Below are 20,696 nucleotides of genomic sequence, written 5' to 3'. Positions count from 1 at the left end.
TTACCTCCAACTTACTTCTATTCTTCATGGATCGACACAAGCTACCTTCCCACATCATTTGCTTTTTCGCCAGAACTTCTATTGGTTCACCCTCCTGCTCGTTATGCTGTGGGGCTAGTAAGCCAATTTATACAGAGCCCCAAAAAACCTCATTTGGATGCAGTGAGATGCATTATGCGCTATGTAAAGACCACTGCATATTATGGTCTTCTTTATGAGCATGGTAAAGGCTTAGATGTACACGGCTACACAGACGCAGATTGGGTAGGTAGCTCATATGACAGGAGGTCTACTATTGGTTATGCCTTTACATTTGGAAGTGCAGTGGTGAGTTGGAGCAGTAAAAAGCAACCTTTTGTTGCTTTATCTAGTACAGAGGCTGAATATAGGGGTGTAGCCATTGCTACATGTGAAGGAGTATGGTTGAAGAGTCTCTTGGCTGATTTGAGTGAGCCAAAGTGGATGGATCATTGCATGCAAAATGCATAGATCCTTTGGTCGTCCATGACCCTACCAAGTACACGTCGGTAAAGGGTGGGACCCATTGTGTAATGTCACGACACATCACCACTCAGATAATAAGTGTGAATGCTTGTTGGTAGTTAACGAGGTTATAAGGTGACGGTTGTGTCCTTAAAGATATGTATCCTAGGGGTATCAGTTGGACACAGGAGGCACGTGTCATGTGCATCCCACACTTGGATGCATAGATCCTTTGGTCGTCCATGACCCTACCAAGTACACGTTGGTAAAGGGTGGGACCCATTGTGTAATGTCATGACACATCACCACTCGGATAATAAGTGTGAATGCTTGTTGGTAGTTAACGAGGTTATAAGGTGACAGTTGTGTCCTTAAAGGTACCAGTTGGACACAAGAGGCACGTGTCATGTGCATCCCACACTTGGATGCTGTGGACATGATTGTACACACGATAAGTGCAAGACCCTGTGGTCAGACACCTAGCTCGTTGTGAGTCCTTGTCCAAGGATGCGTGAGCTAGTATGCCATTGAAAACGAGGGTCAATCGTGCATGTTTCGCACTCGTTAGCTGTATTAGTCCCACGCACCAATGTAACCCTCTTAAATGATGTATTGGTGTCCCACACACTTATTAGACCCATTGGTCGGGTGGACAAATACGGTATCAAGCACACTTTTTTTTTTTTCCGAGAAAAGATCCTTTCATTAGTTATGTAAAAAAAAACCGCCCGTAGGGCTACAAAAGAGATCTCTCCTGCTCCTAACAGAGAGAAGAGCAGTGAATACATCATGGCAGCCCGGGAGACTCTCCCTAGGTGCTGCAAAATACAAGCATCAGTCTAAAGAACTGAGCGGCTAAATCATACAATAGGGGGGGGAAGAGCCAAACAGGTGGCCTGTAGTGCCAACGGGGGGATCCCGTGTGTAGGGTGTAGAATGGGCCGCAGCGCCAAGTGGTGTGAAAGGCCTGGCGCCGTAAGATCGCCTCATCTGAGTCTCCCCGGATGCGGTCGTACTGTCCTCGCAGGTTGTAGATCAACTCCTGCCAAATCCCCCGAACAGTCTCTGCTGGTGGCTCTAATCTCCCCTCAAAGGCCGTAAAGCACCGGGCCCTCCAGGTGAACCAGATGGTGAGGCTGCTGAGGAGCTCCCATCGTAAATCCCTCTCCTGTGTCCAGCTGGCGGACGAGAAATCCGGCGCCGGAACCAGGCGAGGCTGGCCCCTAATAAATCTGATGGCCTGACTGCCCTGCTCCATCTCATAGCCCATAGCAGGCCCTGACGAAGTCGACCAAGCAGCGGCACCCCACGTAAACATACCCTCTGGAGAGAGGGGGGCCAGAATACGCAGCATCCGCAGCCAAATCTGCTGTGCCTGAGGGCAGTCCCAAAGGCAATGTCTCTGTGTCTCCATAGGGTGGCCGCATCGGACGCAGGCCGCCGGAAGACCGCTGTAAACAAGCCAAGTGCCAACTGCTGAGCCCCTGTGGGCGACCAGCCACTGAAAAGCCGAGATCCTGCGGGCCTGTCGACTAGCCCAGAGCCGAGCCCAAAAATCCTCCAGGAACTCCTGTGATAGTCCCTGCAATCGCCAATGCCCCGCTGCCGCTGGAGAAACCGTCCTCCTCGCCGTCAAAATATGTCGTCCCAGCCGAACAGTATACTGGAAAAAGGTGATCTCTGTGGCCTCAAGGGATGCATAAGGATCATGCCACTCGTACTCCCCGGGGTCCCACTGTAGCCGGGCCAAGGGGCGCGCTGCATATGCCCATATGCGCCAATCCGGGAGCACGTCAGCAGGGTCGGGGTCAATATGCCACTTCCGAGAAGCGGCAGCCACTACCCGAATCCTCTGAAAGGTGCACTCTGCAACCAAAGGCGACTCCACCTCCACTCTCTGGAGTCTGCCCTCATCCTGAATCTCATAATAAAGGCATCTGCCATCCTCAGTGCTAGCTCTGACAGCAATCAGGATCTCCAACTGTGTAAAGGCTCCCATCCACCGTGGGGCCACTGGCTCGAGAGGTGTGAACCACTCCTCTGTAAGTGCCTCCTGAATATCATCCCTCATAATCAACCCCCCTCTGAAGTGACTCAGCCTCTCCACCTGGGTCTCCTCTGGTAGACTGCAGAAAGCCTGCCAGTCTCCAAAACTACGAGCTGGGCCTGCCGCTAAAGGTCCCCAGGCTAGACGAGGCCGAGAACCCAGCATATGACCCTGCTCTGTACGAACCGCTGGGCTCCAGATGAGCGGCTGCCTGGCCCGCTCCTCAACACAAGAAGGAGGCCGCTGAGAGAGCCCCGGTCTCAGCAGCTCCCAAGCTCTCAGGATACTCAAAGCAAATCTGTCCTCCCATCCTCTACTGAGGCCTGTCCTCCTCATCTCTATGAAGATCCAGCGAATCTCTGGTGCCCAAGTACCCCCTGCAGGAGGCGCCCGGGCCTGCAGTCGCTGCAAGAGGAGCTCTTTCCAAGGCTCAGCGCCTGGAAGCAACCCCCGAACAATAAGCTTCCCCAATAGGGCTCTACTCTGATCGACTGGATCTATAATGCCCAAACCGCCCTGAGCCAGCGGAAGTGTAATGACTGCCCATGCAACCTTTGCCCGAGCTGGCTGACCGTCCCGCCCAGACCACAGAAAGTTCCTGATCAGCCTCTGTACCTGACTGATGCAAGAGCTCGAGAAAATCCAGCAAGACGTAATGTACCACATAGTCGCTAACAGCACCTGATTTGCCACCACCACCCTCCCAGCCAAGGATAGTCGAGCTGTACTCCAATACAATAGCTTCTTCCGAATGCTCAGAAGAAGCGGGGCAATCTGCTGCTCAGGTGACAAATCGAGGCCAATCTGACATCCCAAATACCGCACTGCTGTGCCTGGAGGAATCCATCTAAAACCGGGGTCCGGGCTCCATGCCGGAGTGGGAGCACTACTGATCCAAAAGGCCACTGTCTTGCGCCAATTGATCAATGCTCCCGAAGCTGCACTAAAAACCTGGAGCGACTGCTCTGCCCGAATAAGATTGGCCTCTTGGCCATGCAAAAATAAGCCCGTGTCGTCTGCAAACTCAGCATCAAGCAAGTCCTCCCCCCGGACTGGGAGCTGGAGTCCTCTCAAACCAACCTCCTCTGCCGTCAAATACATACTCATAGCCTCCGCAAAGAAGAGAAAAAGGAAAGGGGCGAGAGGACACCCCTGACGGACTGATCTGGTCAGCTCAAAACTCGGCCCCCGACCTCCTGCAATCAGCACCTGGCTGCGAGCTGTGGAATATAAAGCTGCCACCCCTCTGATCCATCCTGGCTCAAAGCCCAGGCGTAGCATAGTGCCCTCTAAGAATCCCCAGTCAACTCTATCGTATGCCTTCTCAAAATCGAGAAGCATCACGACCAAGTCCTCGCCAAGAAACCTGGCTCGGGCCGTCGCCTCCCAGAAAGTAAAGATGTTGTCAAGGATACTGCGCTCCTTGACAAATCCTGTCTGAGTAGCATGAATCAACTCCCCCAGGAAGGGCTGGATCCTCAAACTCAAGGCCTTTGCCAAGACCTTGTATACAGTATTGAGGATCGTAATAGGCCTCCAGTGCCGAATGTCATCCGATACTCCCTCCCCCTTGGGGATAAGATAGATCAAGCCCTCTGAAAAACTCTGCGGCATCACCCCAGTGTCCAAAACATGCTGAAAGCCCCTGCGGAGGCCTGGCCCCAAAAGGTCCCAATAGCGCATAAAAAAGGCCGGCGTCAGTCCGTCCTCCCCTGGGCAACTATGTCGCGGCAGGACCCTCAAGGCCTCGGCAAGCTCAATCTCTGACAGAGGCGCACCTAGAACTGTGCGCATATGGTCTGTGACCCTCCTCTGCACATGGGCCCACACAGTCTGTCTGCATACATCTCGATCCTCAGTGGCAGGCTCCGCTGAAAGCAGGTCACTGTAAAAAGCAGTGGCAATGGCTCTGATCTCCCCGAGCTCAGTAGCTATCGATCCATCCGGTCTACCAAGCTGGCGAACTCCTGCTCGCGCATGACGGGGTCCAGTGATCTCAAAAAACTCCCCAGTCACTCTATCACCAAGCTGCGTCCACTGAGAGGCCTGACGACGATAGTAAAACTCATGTCTCTGCTCCTCTACCTCTCTAACCTCCTGGCGTGCCTGGCACAGCTGGGACGCCACCCACTCACATGCAGGCTGCTGCTCCTGAAGGCGCTGTAGCGAAGCAAGGCTGCGTCTCAGCCGTTGCTCCCGCTCGCGAATCTCTCCCAGTCGTGTCAAAGCTGCAGCATGTAGAAAAGAGCTAAGATCAATGAGTCCCTGGGCACACTGGCCCGCTGCATCCTGGTCAGAGCACTGACTATCATGCCAGATCCTCTCAATGTCCTCAGCGAGACTGGGATCTGCAAGTACCCTCTCTGGGATCCTCAACTGCAAGCTGGGCTCCCGTGTCCCCTCCTCCAATGTCAATATAACTGGCGCATGATCTGAAAATGAGGTGCCAGCAAGAATGCCGACGGAGCCCCCTCGCTCCCCTAACCAATCGCCCACATAAAAGCGATCAATCCGAGATAGATTAGTCCCTCCCTGCCGGCGATCCGACCGAGAGAAACTAAGACTGTCCTGAGACCGGGAGAAAGCCCCATGCTGCCATGCATCTGTGATCCTCAGTGACATGCAAAACCGGTCCCAAGCTGCAAGCTCCGTGCCATGCACTGTAACATGACTGCCTCCCACCCTATCTGCCGGGTCCTCGAGCATGTTGAAGTCTCCCCCAACACACCAATGTGCGGCCTCTGGCAATGCATCTGTAACCTGAGTCCAAAACTCTGCTCTGGCACTAGCATGATTGGGCGCATAGATGTTGAGCACACCCAATAGCTCATCATGCATCCTCAGAATGACATACTGTGCTCTACCAGGCACAATGATCCCTCGATCCACAATGGCCTGCCGCCATACATCTGCAATAACCATGCATACTCCTCCCTGTCCACCCAAAGGACCAAACCCTGCAGACCAAAAAGTGTCCCATCTACCAGGCATCACCGAACCATATCTCCGGATCCTGCTCTCACCCAAATGGTGCTCCTGCATCATCAGAATGTCAATGCTGCCACCAACCAGGCATCTCTGAAGCTCCTGCCTCAAACAACCTCGATAGCGTATAAAGTGTGCTCCGCCAAGGCCCTGTACATTCCATGAGATGATCCTCATGGATGCCCTGCTGAGGTGGATGCTGTCTCAGCCGTACGGCGGGCCTTCGCAAGCGGCTTGGATGGAGAGTAGTCCCCATCCGAACGGCTGCGAATCTGCCCACCCGGTGTACTGCAAGAATCCCGGATCAGGCGCCATGGCTACTGCCTCCTGCTCTGATAGAGAAACCTCGTGTATACTCACATAGCCAGGGTCGCGCGCCAAGTCTGCCACTATACGCACGACCAAATGCCGAATCCCTGAGGTATCCACACTCCCGGGATCCAAGAAAAAGTGAGCCAACTCCCAAAGTCGGCCTATCACATCAGTCACCTCCAGATCGCTCATGTGGTGAGAAAACTCAACTGCTTGAGTCTTCAAAGTGCTGAGAGCGAGCTCTAGAGTCCACTCCCGATCACAAGGTCCACATAGAGGGAACGAGAAGGCCACCGCCGAATCTAGTGCCTCCTCCCCGCGGGCCGGAGGTATCACTACATGTACTCGAATGGGTGCTGGCTCATGGGGACCCTCTGCTCCAAAAAGCCGTGTAAAGGTATAATCAAAGGCCTCCGAGCGCTGTCTAATGCCAAGGCGACTCAGCCGACTGCGGATAGATGAAATCCGTGAGGCCCTAATCGGCATAGGTCTCCTCTGTGATGCTCGAGCGAGGTCAGTGCTCAGCGCTCTCCGGACTGCAGGTGAGCGCCAGGGAACTGCCAGGGTCTCCCGGGAAGGTGAGGCGGGCGGAGGGGGAGGAGGGGGAGGCGAGGGAGGTGGAGAGGGGGCCGCTGCCGAAACCGGAGCGGAGGCGGGAGGAGGCGAAGGTGGAGAAGAGGCGGTGGGAGGGGACGGGGGTGGGGGGGGTGAAGAAGGGGGAGCTGGCATCTCCTGGTCCTCAGTCGCTGCAGGGGACTCCTCCTGAAGGGGAGCAAAGCTGTTCCTCACGGGAACCCAGTGAGGCTGAGACTGTGGCTGCTGCTGCAGCGGTCTCTGGGCGTGCTGCTGTGGCTGTCTCCCTCGGCGGCGCCCCTGTCCAGGCTGCCACTCCGAGGTCTCTGTGGCCTGGGCAGGTGTCCCGGAGGCAGCCTGCCGAGCCGAATCTGTGGGCGGGCCATCAGTAGCCTGCTGCTGTGGTGGTGAGGGTCGGGGTCTCCTGCGAGGGCAGGCCTTGGCCAGATGACCAACCTGCCTGCAAATGAAGCACTGGTTCGGGAGCCCCGAGAACTCCACTCTCTGATCTATCCACCCCCCCCCTATCCTAGGTAGCTGAATGACCTTAGGAAGGGAGGAGATGTCAGATACCAACACTCTGACCGAAGGTAGCCCAGCTGCTCTGGCCACCACTGAAGCTGCTGAGGGGCCCGTCTCAAGAACCGAGCCCACCAATGCTCTGAGCCTGGAGAGGAGCGGAAGATACTCCCGGCGGAGACCAGGGAAACAAACTGTAATATGGAAGAGGCGCTCTCCCTGCTCCGCCGCAGCTGGGTCAAATCCATGCTGCCAAGGCCTGAAGAAAGCCCGAGCACCCCTGATGTCCAGAGGACTCATGGCAAGGACCTTGGCCACGCTCTGGGCGGCCTCAAACTCGATCTGATAATGTCCCCGGCCCAAGAGCTGTACATCCAGGATCTTGCCCACATCTGCTAGAAGGCGGGCCTGAAGAAGATCCCTGATCTCCCCTCTGCTGGGGCGAGTGCCGACTATACGGCAGATGGTGGAATGAGCCTGGAGGCGTTCCACCTCTGCGGTGAGGCTCGCTTCCTCTTCCGGCGAAAGAGAAAGCCTGATGGGGATGTCCTCGGGGGCGGGCGAGGGGGCTGCGGATGAGTCCCTCTGAGGCGAGGCGGGAGGAGTCTCCATCAGAGTCTGAAGCTCAGGCGAAGGCGAAGGCGAGGCGAAAACGGGGAACCTGCAAGAAATGGGCTGCACACGAGGAGGCGGAAGACCGGAAGAAGAGGAAAAAAAAACCCCCTGGGGGTGAAGAAAGCGAAGGGAGGGGGCGAACAAACCCCAAGGAGAAGCCCTGGGGGGGGGGCGGCAGCAACAAGAAGGGGGGGGGCGGGGCAGTGCTGAGAGGAGGCGGGCGCAAGCAGGTGGAGAGGGGGGGACGAATCAGGCGAAAAAAAAAGGGGGAGGGAGGGCGAATGGGCGAAGAGGGAGGGGGGGGGTGAAACGGCGCGAAGAGGCTAGGAGGGGGGGGGATGAGATGGCGAAAAGGGGGGAGGCGCAGCAGCAGGGAGGAGGGGGAGCGCAAGCAGGCAGGACCGCGAAGGGGGGGGGGGGGGGGCGCAACGGCGAGCAGAAGGGGGGGAGCAAGAAGCGAAGGCGGCGATGGGCGAGCAGCGGGAGCTTCAGCGAGCAAAAAAAAACCGTTTGTATGATGTTCAATGGTATCAAGCACACTTATTAGACCCATTGGTTGGTTGAATGAATACCTGTCAGTGTCAATAGACCTAGGGAGCCCTGGTATGCGTGAACCTATCTGAGGTGTGGAAATTAGAAATACCAAGGGGGGAACATGGAGGATGTTACAACTCGATAGGCCTAGGGTTAGGGCTAGGAACGTAGACTTTACCCACGGTAGGGTTAGGACTTAGTTGTGTGGGGAGGGGCGTGGGGACCTGGAGGCTTTAAACAAGGGTTGCGGGCGCTAGTAGGGCTTAGTTGTGGGGAGAGGGGTGGTGTTATGTACCTAGTACTTCTAATCCAACAAGGTTAGGGAAGCCCTGGGATTAGAAGAAGCAAGCTGTTATAGGTGGCTAAGGCTCATACTTAATAATATCAAGTATACTAGCTATTTATGACCGAACAATTATTTATAGTAGCAGTAGCCACTATTAAGTGAGACTTGTGCATGGTCACCGTGAAGTGCATTTTAGGTAGCCTGAAACGTGAAACCTCTGAAGCGCCCGAAACGTTTCAAGGTTTCATGAAACCTGCATTGAAACCTTTAAAGTGAAACCTCTGTAAATTTTAGATTTGAAGTTTAAACCTTAGTAGTAAAGATGTCTTTTATACTTGTGTTTTAACTCATTGTAATGTATTGAGTGAGTAATTTTGAAATTTTTATGCTAATAAATAGGATACCTAGTATCTATTTCTCTTGATTTTATATATGGGTCAAAGCATGTTAACTTGCTCAAAAAAGCATGTCTCGGGACAGTGCTAATTAGCACAATTTTTGGATGTGCTAACTAGATCCAAAGATGACCCACAATGCAAAATTTCCTATCATGCTATATATCATTGGAAAGCTATTAAAACAAAGGATCTTGATGTATAATCTCCGACAAATCATGATTTGATTTGCAAAATTTTGACTACATGCCCATTTTTTAAAACTACTACTGCTAACAACTGCAAATAGCGTAGCACGTTAACATGCTTCCACCCATATATAGGCGTTTCGGTCCGACGTTTCAGTATGTGCTTGTCACAAGGTGAAACGTTTTGGGTTGAAACTCCACGTTTTCGGGTGAAATGTTTCGCACCTCATGGTGGCGCTGGACTTGTGTTATTATTTATTATTTGTAGAGAGTTATTCACTTTGTGGTCTAGGATGGACCAGTATTATTGTCGGGAATATGATTGGGTTCGAAGGACAACAGATGGTCATGCTGAAGGCCTCACCGGCAAGCATTGGTGGTATACCAGTGCTAGCTTGCACCCCTCTTAGGGGGTTGTACTTGTAGTAATCACTTGTGTTTTGCGTTTAGGAGATCCATGAGGTTGTAACACTTGGTATCAGAGCAACCTATACGCAGAAGATCGCATGATGCTTGGGTGAAGGTCTTAGTAAGCTTTTCCTATTTGCTTTTGATGGTTCCTTCCAGAGACTTGATGGCTCTTTCTCCTCTGTAAGAAGGTTCTATCGGTGGAGATAGGTTAGTTCGCTCATTTACCGAGAAGCAGATTTTTCATAGCTTATTGAGTTGTACTTAGCTGAACAACATGGACTAGGATTCTCCTTGATTACTCGAATTCCTGGTAGATCGATTTGAAGAACTAGATCTGGTAGATTGATTTGGAGGACTTGATCCGAACCAGGTAGGAGTGTTTTGGGAGGAACCCAAGAGTAGATCTCGTGGGAGATTCTGATGGAGATACACACCTTGGAGACATATACATGTGTCCCATCTGGTACGCGATATCTAACAGATTATTGTTGTGGATATTTGAGTGGGTCCAGTTGTTGAAAGGTGATTCCTTTTGGGAAACATAGTGCCAAGTGAGCTCACCACCACTATCTGTGAGAAAAGGACCAGGTTACCCTCTGCATATGGTCAAAACCACCTTTAAATTTTCCCCACTATCCGCGGAGGGTATGAATGATGTCGAGCGAGATGGTCCTGATGGACTCGATAGGCGGAGTGTGGATGCCTTTAATGGTTTCGCTGCATTGAGCTCTCTAAATGTGCCATGCGGCAATGCTGCCACAAATCTCCCATCTTTGGCTTGAACCAAGGAGTCGAGTTGAAGGCAGCAAAGTGTTAGGGTTAGGGTTTACAGAAGCTTCAAGCAGGCGTGGAAACCAACAGAGAGAGAGAACACGACTTCAGTCTATTGCTTGATTAACCCAAAAAGTGAAGTACAATAGCCACATAATAGTGACCCTAAAGATAAGTGTTCACATGTCCGGCCATAAAATGTGCCGGGTGGACCAAAACACTTATAAACTGCATATAAGTGAAACTGAGCTAAACTGGGGGAAAAAACCTCCACTAACTGAAGTAAAAAGTGCCCCAGTAATCTACTGATGATCACTAGCACTCCTCTGGGTGCATACACAGCATAAAACCCAACAAACCCCCCTGGAGTGATATGTGATCACTGTACATCATCCACCAAAAGGAAACAAATTCAAAGCATTGCGGAATGCTTCAAATTTCGGACGTGGTAATGCCTTGGTGAAGATGTCTGCCACATTCTGATCTGTAGGACAGTAGATCAGACTGATATCTCCTGCCTGGAGTCTCTCCCGAACAAAATGATAGTGAATCTCAATGTGTTTCGTGCGAGCATGAAACACAGGATTCCTGGCCAGAGCAATGGCACTCTGACTATCAGTATAGATAGGTGTAGGCTCCTCCACTGAAATATCCATATCAGTCATGAGACGACGCAGCCAAACACACTCAACAGTAGTAGTGTAGGCTGCTCTGTACTCTGCCTCACAAGACGAAGTGGCCACTGTGGTCTGTTTCTTGCTTAGCCAAGAAATGCATGAAGAGCCAAGAAAGAAACAATTTCCACTAGTGGAATGTCTGGTATCAAAATCACCAGCCCAATCTGAATCACTGTAAGCGTATAACTGCATGTCACCCCCCTCAGGATAAAGCAATCCAAGAGACAAGGTACCCTGCAAATAACGGAATACACGCTTCACAGCTTGCCAATGTGACAACCGCGGGCTGTGCATAAATCTGCTCAACTGAGAGACTGCATACTGAATATCTGGCCTTGTATTACACAAGTAAATGAGGCACCCAACAGCCCGAGCATATGTAGTGGCATCAAAGGAAACACTGTCATCTTGTAGAGACAGTTTCATCCCAGGCTCCATAGGAGTACTAATAGGCTTGCAATCCTGAAATTTAAACTTCTCCAGAAGTTTAGCAACATAACGTGATTGCAACAACCCAATGCCTCTGTTATCCTGCACAAACTGTATGCCCAAATAGTAATGTACAAGCCCCAAGTCAGACATGTCAAATGTCTGTTGCAGTATCTCCTGAAAAGCTGCAATTTTGTCATCATTTGATCCCATGAGCAAGAGATCATCCACATAAAGACTGATGACCAGCAGATCTGCTTCTTCTTTCTTTACATACAGAGTGGCTTCTGATGGACTGTTCACAAATCCCTGAGTGAGTAGAAAAGCATCTATTTTTGCATACCAAGCTCGTGGAGCTTGTTTCAAACCATACAAGGCCTTTTTCAGCCTGCAAACTTTCCCCTCATGACCATGTTCTGCAAATCCCATGGGCTGAAATACATAAACTTCCTCCTCGAGGTCCCCATGTAGGAATGCAGTCTTTATGTCCAACTGATGAACAACCCAACCACGATGTGCAGCAATGACACACCTAAGTGTCGACATACGGGATGTAGGAGCAAATGTCTCCTCATAATCAATGCCCTTCTTCTGTGCATAGCCCTTTGCAACTAGACGGGCTTTGTACCTGTCAATGGATCCATCTGCATGTCTTTTCAACTTATAGACCCATTTAGTACCAATTGCTTTCTTGCCTTTGGGCAGATCAACCAAATCCCATGTTTGATTCCTTTTAATAGAATCAAGCTCATCCTGCATGGCTTTGTTCCAATGCACATTATCTCGTGCATCCACAAATGAATCAGGCTCATCATCATCCTGTAAACTGGCTGCCATAACCAGATTCAAATCCATGATGTGTGCATGCTCATTGGTCCTTGTTTCCCTACGAGTACGACCAGCAAGAGGACCCTCTAAATGGCTGTCCTGTAATGTCCTCAAATACCATCTAGGTATATGTCTGACCTGTGGTGCCTGCTGCCCCATATTTGGTTCAGCTTCTGGCTCATTTGGCTGCTGAATTTCTGCACCACCTACATCATTTGCTGGCTGTCCTGTACCCTCATGAGTTGGATCACCAACCATGGAATGAAACTCCATGGGTAGTAGACCTTCAAACACATCATTTTCAGCCTGATTTGCCTCATAACCAGCCATGGATATTTCTGATTTTTCATCAAAAATCACATCCCGACTAGTGAATATCTTCCTGGATAGTGGGTCATATAACCTGTAGCCCTTGCTCTCACGGCTATACCCAACAAAAATGCATTTTGTGGCTTTATCATCCAGCTTCCTCCTCAACTCTTTGGGTATGTGTGCATATGCAAGACACTCAAAGATACGAAAATGCGATACAGAAGGCTTGCGGCCATGCCAAGCCTCAAAAGGAGTAATAGAAACCAATGCCTTTGTGGGACATCGATTCAAAATATGACAAGCACACATTACTGCTTCCACCCAAAAGATATGTGGTAGCCTTTTTGCCTTTAGCATACATCTGGCCATCTCCATGAGTGACCGATTATTCCTTTCTGCAACCCCATTCTGCTGTGGAGTGTAAGGAGTAGTATACTGATGTTTTATACCTCTACTCCCAAGAAAGGAATTCAACATATGTGACATATATTCCCCCCCTCGGTCAGAACGGAGAGTCTTGACCTTGCATCGTGACTCTGTCTCAGCAAGTGCTACAAAGGCCAAAAATGCATCATATACCTGTGATTTCTGTGTCAAAGGATAGACCCAGCATATACGAGAGAAGTCATCAATAAATGTTGCAAAATAGAAGCAACCACCTAATGACTTCGTCTGCATGGGACCACAAAGATCACTGTGTATAAGTTGCAACTTTGTAGTTGCTCTTAGAGCCTGATCACGTGGGAAGGAAAACCTGTGCATTTTTCCCAAAATACATCCTTCACAAATGTGATCTGGAGGCTTCTCCATGAGAGGTAGATTTGTAAACATGTTATGTCGCTGCATAAGCATAAGACTACCAAAATTTACATGCCCCATGCGAGCATGCCATAACTCCGCATCAACCATAGCTGGAGTAAGAGTGAATGCATTATAAGCAGACTGATCCACTGGCTGAAATGCATCCAACTGATAAAGTCCATGACATAATGTACCAGTAAGCATCAAGGTCAAGGCATTAGCTTTGTCTCTGATCATGCATTTATCATCATCAAAGTGGACTTGCATACCACAATGTGCTAAAGAAGAAATGGACAACAAATTCTTCTTTATCCCTGGTACATATAAGGCATCTGTGAGGCGGAGAATGGAGCCATCAATGGCTGTGAGCTGAATCTCCCCAATGCCACGAACTGGATATGAAGCATTGTTGGCACACTGAACAGTTTTGCCAACAGGGGCAGGGCCAACATGACTAAACAAATCCCTGCGAGATGTGATATGCTTTGAGGCACCACTATCAAAATACCAAGTACATGCATGCTCTGTCAAACTGAGTGCCTGCGAAGACCAAGAGGCATCATAGCTGCATGTATAAAAACAGTAATCCCTGTCCTCAACAAAAGAAGCAGTCTCTGGAGGAGCTTTAGAAGCATCATTAACAGACATCCCAGCTTCCTTTGCCTTCTCTTTGGCAATCCTCTTCCTACATTCCGTGATGTAGTGACCTGGCTTCTTACAGTAATGACATTTGCCCTTCTTCTTGGGCTGTCCATCACTTTTCTTGGTATCCTGTGAAGAACCACCATCACCTGAATTTTGATTTGAACTCTTTGGCTGAGTTTTTCCTTTCCCCTTTTGACCTGTAGTAAATGCTTGTTCAGCATTTGTGTTCATATTCATATTCTTCCTCATTTGCTCCTCTTGTAGTAAGAGAGCAACAAGTTCCTGATACTTGAGGGGTTCAACAGCATTCCTCATGCTGAGGTTCAAAGAGGTATGAAAAGCCAAGTAAGATCTTGGCAAAGAGTGCAAGATGGTGGACACAAGCTGTGTCTCAGGAATAATCTCATCCACATTGATGAGTTGCTCTCTCAAATCCTGCAGCTTGTTTAAGTGGTTAGACGTATCATCTCCTTCATTCATTTTCTGATTTTCCAGCTCTCTTTTCAAAAATGTGATCCTAGCCTCATTACGAGCAGCATACATCTGCTCCAAAGTCACCCATGCATTCTGTGAAGAGCCAGCTGAACGAATATGAGGTATAATGGACCTCTGTACTGACAATGCAATGAGTGACAAAGCTTGTGCATCCCTGGCATCCCATGTCTTTTGAGCATTTGTTCTTTGAACAGGCAATGGCTGTCCTGGAGCCTGTACCTGTTGTCCTCGTCCACGAGCACCCCCTTGGGGAGGAGTCTCTGGAGCCAATGGACCTGGACGTGGTTCATCACCACTAACAAAATCCCAAAGACCTTTTGCCACAAGCACATTTTTCAGCATAAAACTCCACAAGGAGTAGTTCGTGCCATCCAATTTGTCTTCCTTAGACAAATATGTGAATACATCACTTTGCTGTTGATTTGCCATTATGCTTACGCACAATGTTGTACCTGTTTATCAAAAAACCCAATAGCAGAAACCCTGAAAATAACTGTACTCCACTGAATACAGTTCACCCAAATATGCCTGCACTCTCAATCCTCTGAATGTGCAGTTCAAAGCACCAATGACTGACTAGAGCAGCAAATGGCGTACACAATGCCAAAATGCCCCAAAAATGCCCAAATTTGCTGCACCCAAACTGTGCAAAAAACCTGTATAGTTCTTTGCTAGAAAATCTGCCTGTTGTGCCTGTATATTTTCACAGAGAAAATAAAAATGCCCAATATTCAAAACTTGCAATGCTTACCACAGTGTGATGTTAGCAGGTACAGTCCACCAAAGAGCAAGTACAGTTGACTGTACTATGCATGTACAGTCTACTGGTTCTATACGGAAGCTGGTATGGAAGTTGCAGTTGTATCACAGCAGGTACAATCGAAAGTACAGAAGCAGGTACGCAGCATTGAATGCTGCACGGCTCTCTGCGCAGGTTTGTACGGAGGACTAGCAAGACGACCAGATGCAGAAGGCGGCGATGACAGGGTAGCGATGACAGATGCAGTACAGAACTGAGGGCGGCGCTTACTGTACGGAAGCAAGGCCACGCCTGTTGCACAGTGTAGAGCAAGGCGACGCCTGTTGTTGCAGCACACGACTGAGTACACCACAGACACGACCAGCGTTGAGGCGACCACGTACAAATGCTTACAGCTGCGAACAGTCACGGCAGGCTGCAGGCGACGATTTGCAGGCGGCGCACAGGTGTACGGGCTGCAACAAAAACGTACGGAGTTGTACGGTCAGCAGCAATAGAAGCCTGGCAGTGTACGAGCAGGGACAGTCAAGCCTTCAAGGCTCTGATACCAAGTGAAGGCAGCAAAGTGTTAGGGTTAGGGTTTACAGAAGCTTCAAGCAGGCGTGGAAACCAACCGAGAGAGAGAACACGACTTCAGTCTATTGCTTGATTAACCCAAAAAGTGAAGTACAATAGCCACATAATAGTGACCCTAAAGATAAGTGTTCACATGTCCGGCCATAAAATGTGCCGGGTGGACCAAAACACTTATAAACTGCATATAAGTGAAACTGAGCTAAACTGGGGGAAAAAACCTCCACTAACTGAAGTAAAAAGTGCCCTAGTAATCTACTGATGATCACTAGCACTCCTCTGGGTGCATACACAGCATAAAACCCAACACGAGTGACCTATAGATGGGGATAGGGTTGGCACTGTTGAGGTGTCATGGCCCTTCACTTGCAAATCCCACTCCTGAACCTTTGACCGACCCCTTCCAAAGACACAAGCTTGTGCTTTTTCTTTCACCACACGCTTCTCCATGCTCTTAATCTGCGCTGACAAGAAGATCGCACACGCCCCTGCCTCACCTGGCTTATGCGAAGCTTCAACTCTGCAATGTTTGCTTTGAGGTCGGCTGCCATCTCTACGCACTTGGGGCGAAGGACTAATTATCTGTCGTTTGTGTGTTGGTATAGAGAAGAGAGTGGGAGGTGGGGAGAACTAGTCACACTAGTCTCCTTGCTTAGTTCCGTGCATCTCTTAACACTGGTTGGGGAGCACCTTCGCTACTACAGGCATGAGATTTGGAGAGTGCAGTTTCCGTCGCATTCGTAACCTGTCCACATTAGTTTGGCCCTCCGGCCATCCGATCACCTCGCTGCCTAGCTCTACGGCTAGCCAGCGCTCTGACTGAGGTATCCTCATCCCTAGATCCTAGATGCCGTCTGCACTCTAGCATTCGGGCTCCACATCCGGTCGAGCTCTCACGTGCCTTCACAGGCTACGTGACATGCCTCTTGCAATAAACTGCTAATCTCACCAAGGCCTACATCCAAGGTGCCTGCGGCGGATCCTAAGGGAAAATCCATCCCCTCCCATATCTGCTCTATCCTGTTGCATGTAGTGCCTACCAAAATACCAATCATGCCCCACGACCGCAAGCCCACTTATCCACATAGAATCTATCAAGTCTGGAAAGGCTGGGGCCAATGCTCCTCATGTCAGACCTCGAGAAGTATAGACTCCCAGGGTTGCATCCAAACTCTGGTAAGTGCCAAGGGCCTTGTCCCCTATGAGGTATGATCAGCTCCTACGAAGCAGAGTACTCTGAGCCAGAAACTGTAGCCACGCCTCCTCTGAGTCTATCCTCTGCTGACTCTATCATGTTAAAGTCCCCACCCATACACCAAAAGTCGGCCTATCGAAGGGACTGGCGAACTGTACTCTAGAAGGTGGCTCTGCCTGCAGCGGCGTTCAAAGCATATACATTTAGAACGCCCACATAGTCCTTGCCAATCTTGATGGTCACCTATTGAGCCCGACGAGTGTCGATGATGCCTAAACCAACTACTGCTGACAAGAGCTCCTCATTGACAAAAATACAAACTCCCCCCTGCGTCTCGGAATGCCAAAAGAGGGAAAGTGTGACCCCTACGTGGTAGAATCTTCCCGCAGCGGCAGGTACGGCCCTCTGAAAGATAGTGCGCCTGGAAGAAGAGAATATCTATGAGTCCCCCAACTATTGCTCTATGACACTCTCCTCTAAGGACACCATGCCTCTGAAAGCACCGAGGACCTCCCAAACACTAGATGTTCCATGAGGCAATCCACATATCCAATCTCTGTGGGAAGCGGAACTATCGGAACTGCCCTCCGCTCGAAGAGTCTTGGGCATGGATTTCGACAGGGAGTAATCACAGTCAATCCTAGGATGAAGACGCGCCAGGTGGGCACAGATCTTGTTCTCCATGTGAGGCCACTTTGTCCGAGCTTGGGAATAAGCATAAGCTGGGCTTCACCTGTCACAATGCAAGTATCTGTAGGAGGGGGGAAGGGGTACTGCTACTGAGATATGAAGGAACACAACGAGCAACACCTCCAAGCTGGAGGACACCACCTCCCCGTCCTGATCTCTGTTTCCTGAGCCTCCCAACTCCATCTGAGCCAAGGGCCAAAGATGGGTAAGCACGTTGGTGATGTGCAGATCATGTAGATGATGAGAAAGCTCGACTGCCTGGGCCATGGACTGTTTTCATCCCATTGTCCGGCCAACTTGATGGGCAGAAGGACAAGGGAGGCGCCCGGATATAGATGCTCAACTCTATAGGGGCATGCGTGTGAAATGTAGGCAATAAACAAGATTCTTGCTTGTCCTCTTCCAATCATAGTTGCAATGAAACACGTTTCATTTAATGAAACGAAACGTTTCGTAATGTTTCATACGAATGAAATGCGTTTCATTCATGTCCACCTGGGAACTGTACGATTTAAGCGTTTTTTACCCAGATTCTTTAGTTTTTACTTGAAAACATGTTTTAATGTGTAAATGATGCATGTTTAATATTGTTTTGGAGGGAAGGCAACATATTTTTTACATATTATAAACTTATATATAAATTTTGGGGCCTGTAACACCGCCCCCCGCCCCCCCCCCCCCCCCCCCCCCCCCCCCCCCCCGCGTTTTGTATGAAACGTTTTTGAAACTTTTGGGATTTGAAAGAAACGTTTATGAAACGTGTTTTATGAAACACCTGGCAACTATGCTTCCAATCAACCAGCCCTACAGCCAGTCAGCCTGTTTCTAAGGCTCTTTCACCCCTATATAATAGTAATCCCAAAGTCAGGCATGGGATCTCCCATCCCTGCAAGAAGCCATCTCTTATGTGCATGCCCAGGTTTTCCCAAAGTCCAGAAAATGTGAGGAGGAGGTCCAGAAGCCAAGCGACCTGCTATAGCAGAAACGCAGCATGTAGAAGGTCAACAAGAGGACAACACAAGTGCCCAGGGTGCTGTCCAGCAGCCTGCAGATTGTAGGCGAGCAGTTGTGGTACCTGCCCGGGGCTTTGCACGAGTTGTTTGGTCAGTCTTTGGGGCTGATTCGCAGCCCACAGGTCAGTCCGTACACATCCTGCAATAAAGCAATACACCTTCATGGTCAGGGCCCTTCAGAGGGTTATTTTGGACCCAATCCAATGTACTCTCTGTGTCTCTCTCTCATTCACTCTCTCATATGTGCACATCTGAATTTTGGAATGCTGAATATATGCTCTAGCCAAGTAAACGATTCCCTCTCCAAGCTTCTGCATGTAACAGCCGTGACTCCTTCAACTGCTTATGCAGAATTTCTTCCACACGACGGTGCTGGGTCTATGGATTCCATTTGGCCCCTCCAGCACCATGACTGAATTCCATATGAAATAGGCTACAAGGGATACTAAAGGAGCAATTAAACAAAATGCCAATGTTCATTGAAACAAAGAAAGCCTTTAGGTATGGCTGCTATGGCTTGCGACTGGTTTGCTCTCCAGCGAGGCATCTCGATATGTCAAGATAAAGTAAATGAGAAAGCTTTAGCAGGAATTAAAGCAACATGAAAGAGACATTGCAGAGCTGAAGGCCTCTCTTTGAGAAAAGGAAGAGCGGGAAAGTGTCTGCACAAGCTGCTTTCTTATTGGAGTTAGAGCAACTAAAGTGGACCAATGTAAAACTCCAAGATGACCTACAAGGGGCTAAAATGGCCATGAAGATCAAGAGTGTAGGTTCAACGAAGGACATCAAGAATGATATTAAAGCCACCTGTCACAAACCCCTAATTTCTTGGGACATGCAGGTCATGTTAATTCTAGGCATGCGTATCGATCATATGGAGTCCAAGGGCATGTCAGGATGTTTTGGATCTCGTGCTGGGCCCGGTGGAGATCATTTGATGTTTTGGATCTCTGATAGCGTCCGGTGGAGATCATTGGATCTCGGGCAGGGCCCGGTATCTTTGCATGGTGTTTTGGATCTTGGGCGAGGCCCGCCCTGAGTTTTGCATTCTTTTATAACTTCTTTATCATATGTAGTTGATATGCCACCCTTGTATTAGATGTATATTGATGAACCCTTGTCTCATAGACCCTTTTGATGTCTTCTTCCTCTTCTTCTTCTTCTTCCCTCTCTCTTCCATCTGTATGGGGACGTTGAGAGTATGAAGTGAAGTGCTGAAGTAGATCTTTTGTGAAATAAAATTGTGTGCTGGCTTTTTCCAGCATGGTTCGTTATATGCTTGGAATCACAGAGGAAGAACGGAAGCAGAGGAGAGAAGAAATCATGTCCACACGGTATCAGTTCGCTTCCTCATTTAGATGCTGATTCTCTTACTTTAACTTCATGCTTATTACGAAGTTTTTGTTTTGCCTCTGCAGGCTGAGTGACTTTAAAGAGTTTGCTGATGTTCTCGAGGCTGCAAAAGCAAGAAGTGTAATTGTAGTTGTCGCATCTGAAGATGACATTGCGGCTGCAAATAAAGCGAAACCTGGCTTACTTAATGTTAGGAAGGCCTTGTAAAGACCTGAACTACTCATATTCAGTGATTAGTTGCAACTTGCCATAGAAGTTTGATTGAGCCCATGGCATGGTGCTTGTAATCAATTCTTTTTAACAATGCAAAGCTAAGAAAAGAAGCCTTGGAGCTTGACATGATATGTGCGCACATAAATTTCAGATGTATTTTGGTAGATATCATGTTGGCATAGTCCTTGCAATGCTTCTGTTTCAGACCTTAAACTATGGTACAGAACTACCCGTTGGTGAAATGCTACATTAGTTGCCCATTTTCAGTTTCATTACAAAATGAACCTTCGGATCAAATGTTATAATTGTCCCATCATTCATTTTTAATTTCAATCATGCTTCATTGATGATCCCTTAGACTTGACAAGGGACTACTGATAGCAGTGTGAGCAGATACGACTCAAATTCGACAACCTTAGAACTGACGCTGAATAGCACCAGGTCATCCTTTGAATATTGTAATGTAATGTATCAATAACAATGTGATCAAGGGACACAGTCGTTTTCATAGACCACCTTATCTTTATTCACACCAACTCGAACCTCATTGCTTTCACCAACACTTGTGAGGCAGTCATGTCCATCGGCTTTCA

At 49.2% G+C, this 20,696-nt stretch overlaps 1 protein-coding gene across 2 annotated transcripts in view; it reads left to right on the top strand.

Moving 5' to 3' along the window:
* LOC147641625 (presequence protease 1, chloroplastic/mitochondrial-like) overlaps nt 1-20,452 on the top strand; it is a 66,409-nt gene extending 45,957 nt beyond the window's left edge. For both annotated transcript variants that reach the window (XM_086795068.1, XM_086795009.1), the window contains 2 exons: nt 19,800-19,871; nt 19,956-20,452. In XM_086795068.1, coding sequence (XP_086651194.1) covers nt 19,800-19,871; nt 19,956-20,097 — 214 coding nt within the window. In that variant the 3' untranslated portion in view covers nt 20,098-20,452. The remainder of the gene's footprint in view (nt 1-19,799; nt 19,872-19,955) is intronic.
* The last annotated feature ends 244 nt before the right edge of the window (nt 20,453-20,696 follow it).

Source organism: Cibotium barometz, chromosome 1, assembly GCF_041138505.1.
Source record: "Cibotium barometz isolate CiBa-2024 chromosome 1, ASM4113850v1, whole genome shotgun sequence".
NCBI lineage: Eukaryota > Viridiplantae > Streptophyta > Polypodiopsida > Cyatheales > Cibotiaceae > Cibotium > Cibotium barometz.
Note: the sequence above shows the minus strand (reverse complement) of the source record. Positions and strands in the feature narration are given on the sequence as shown.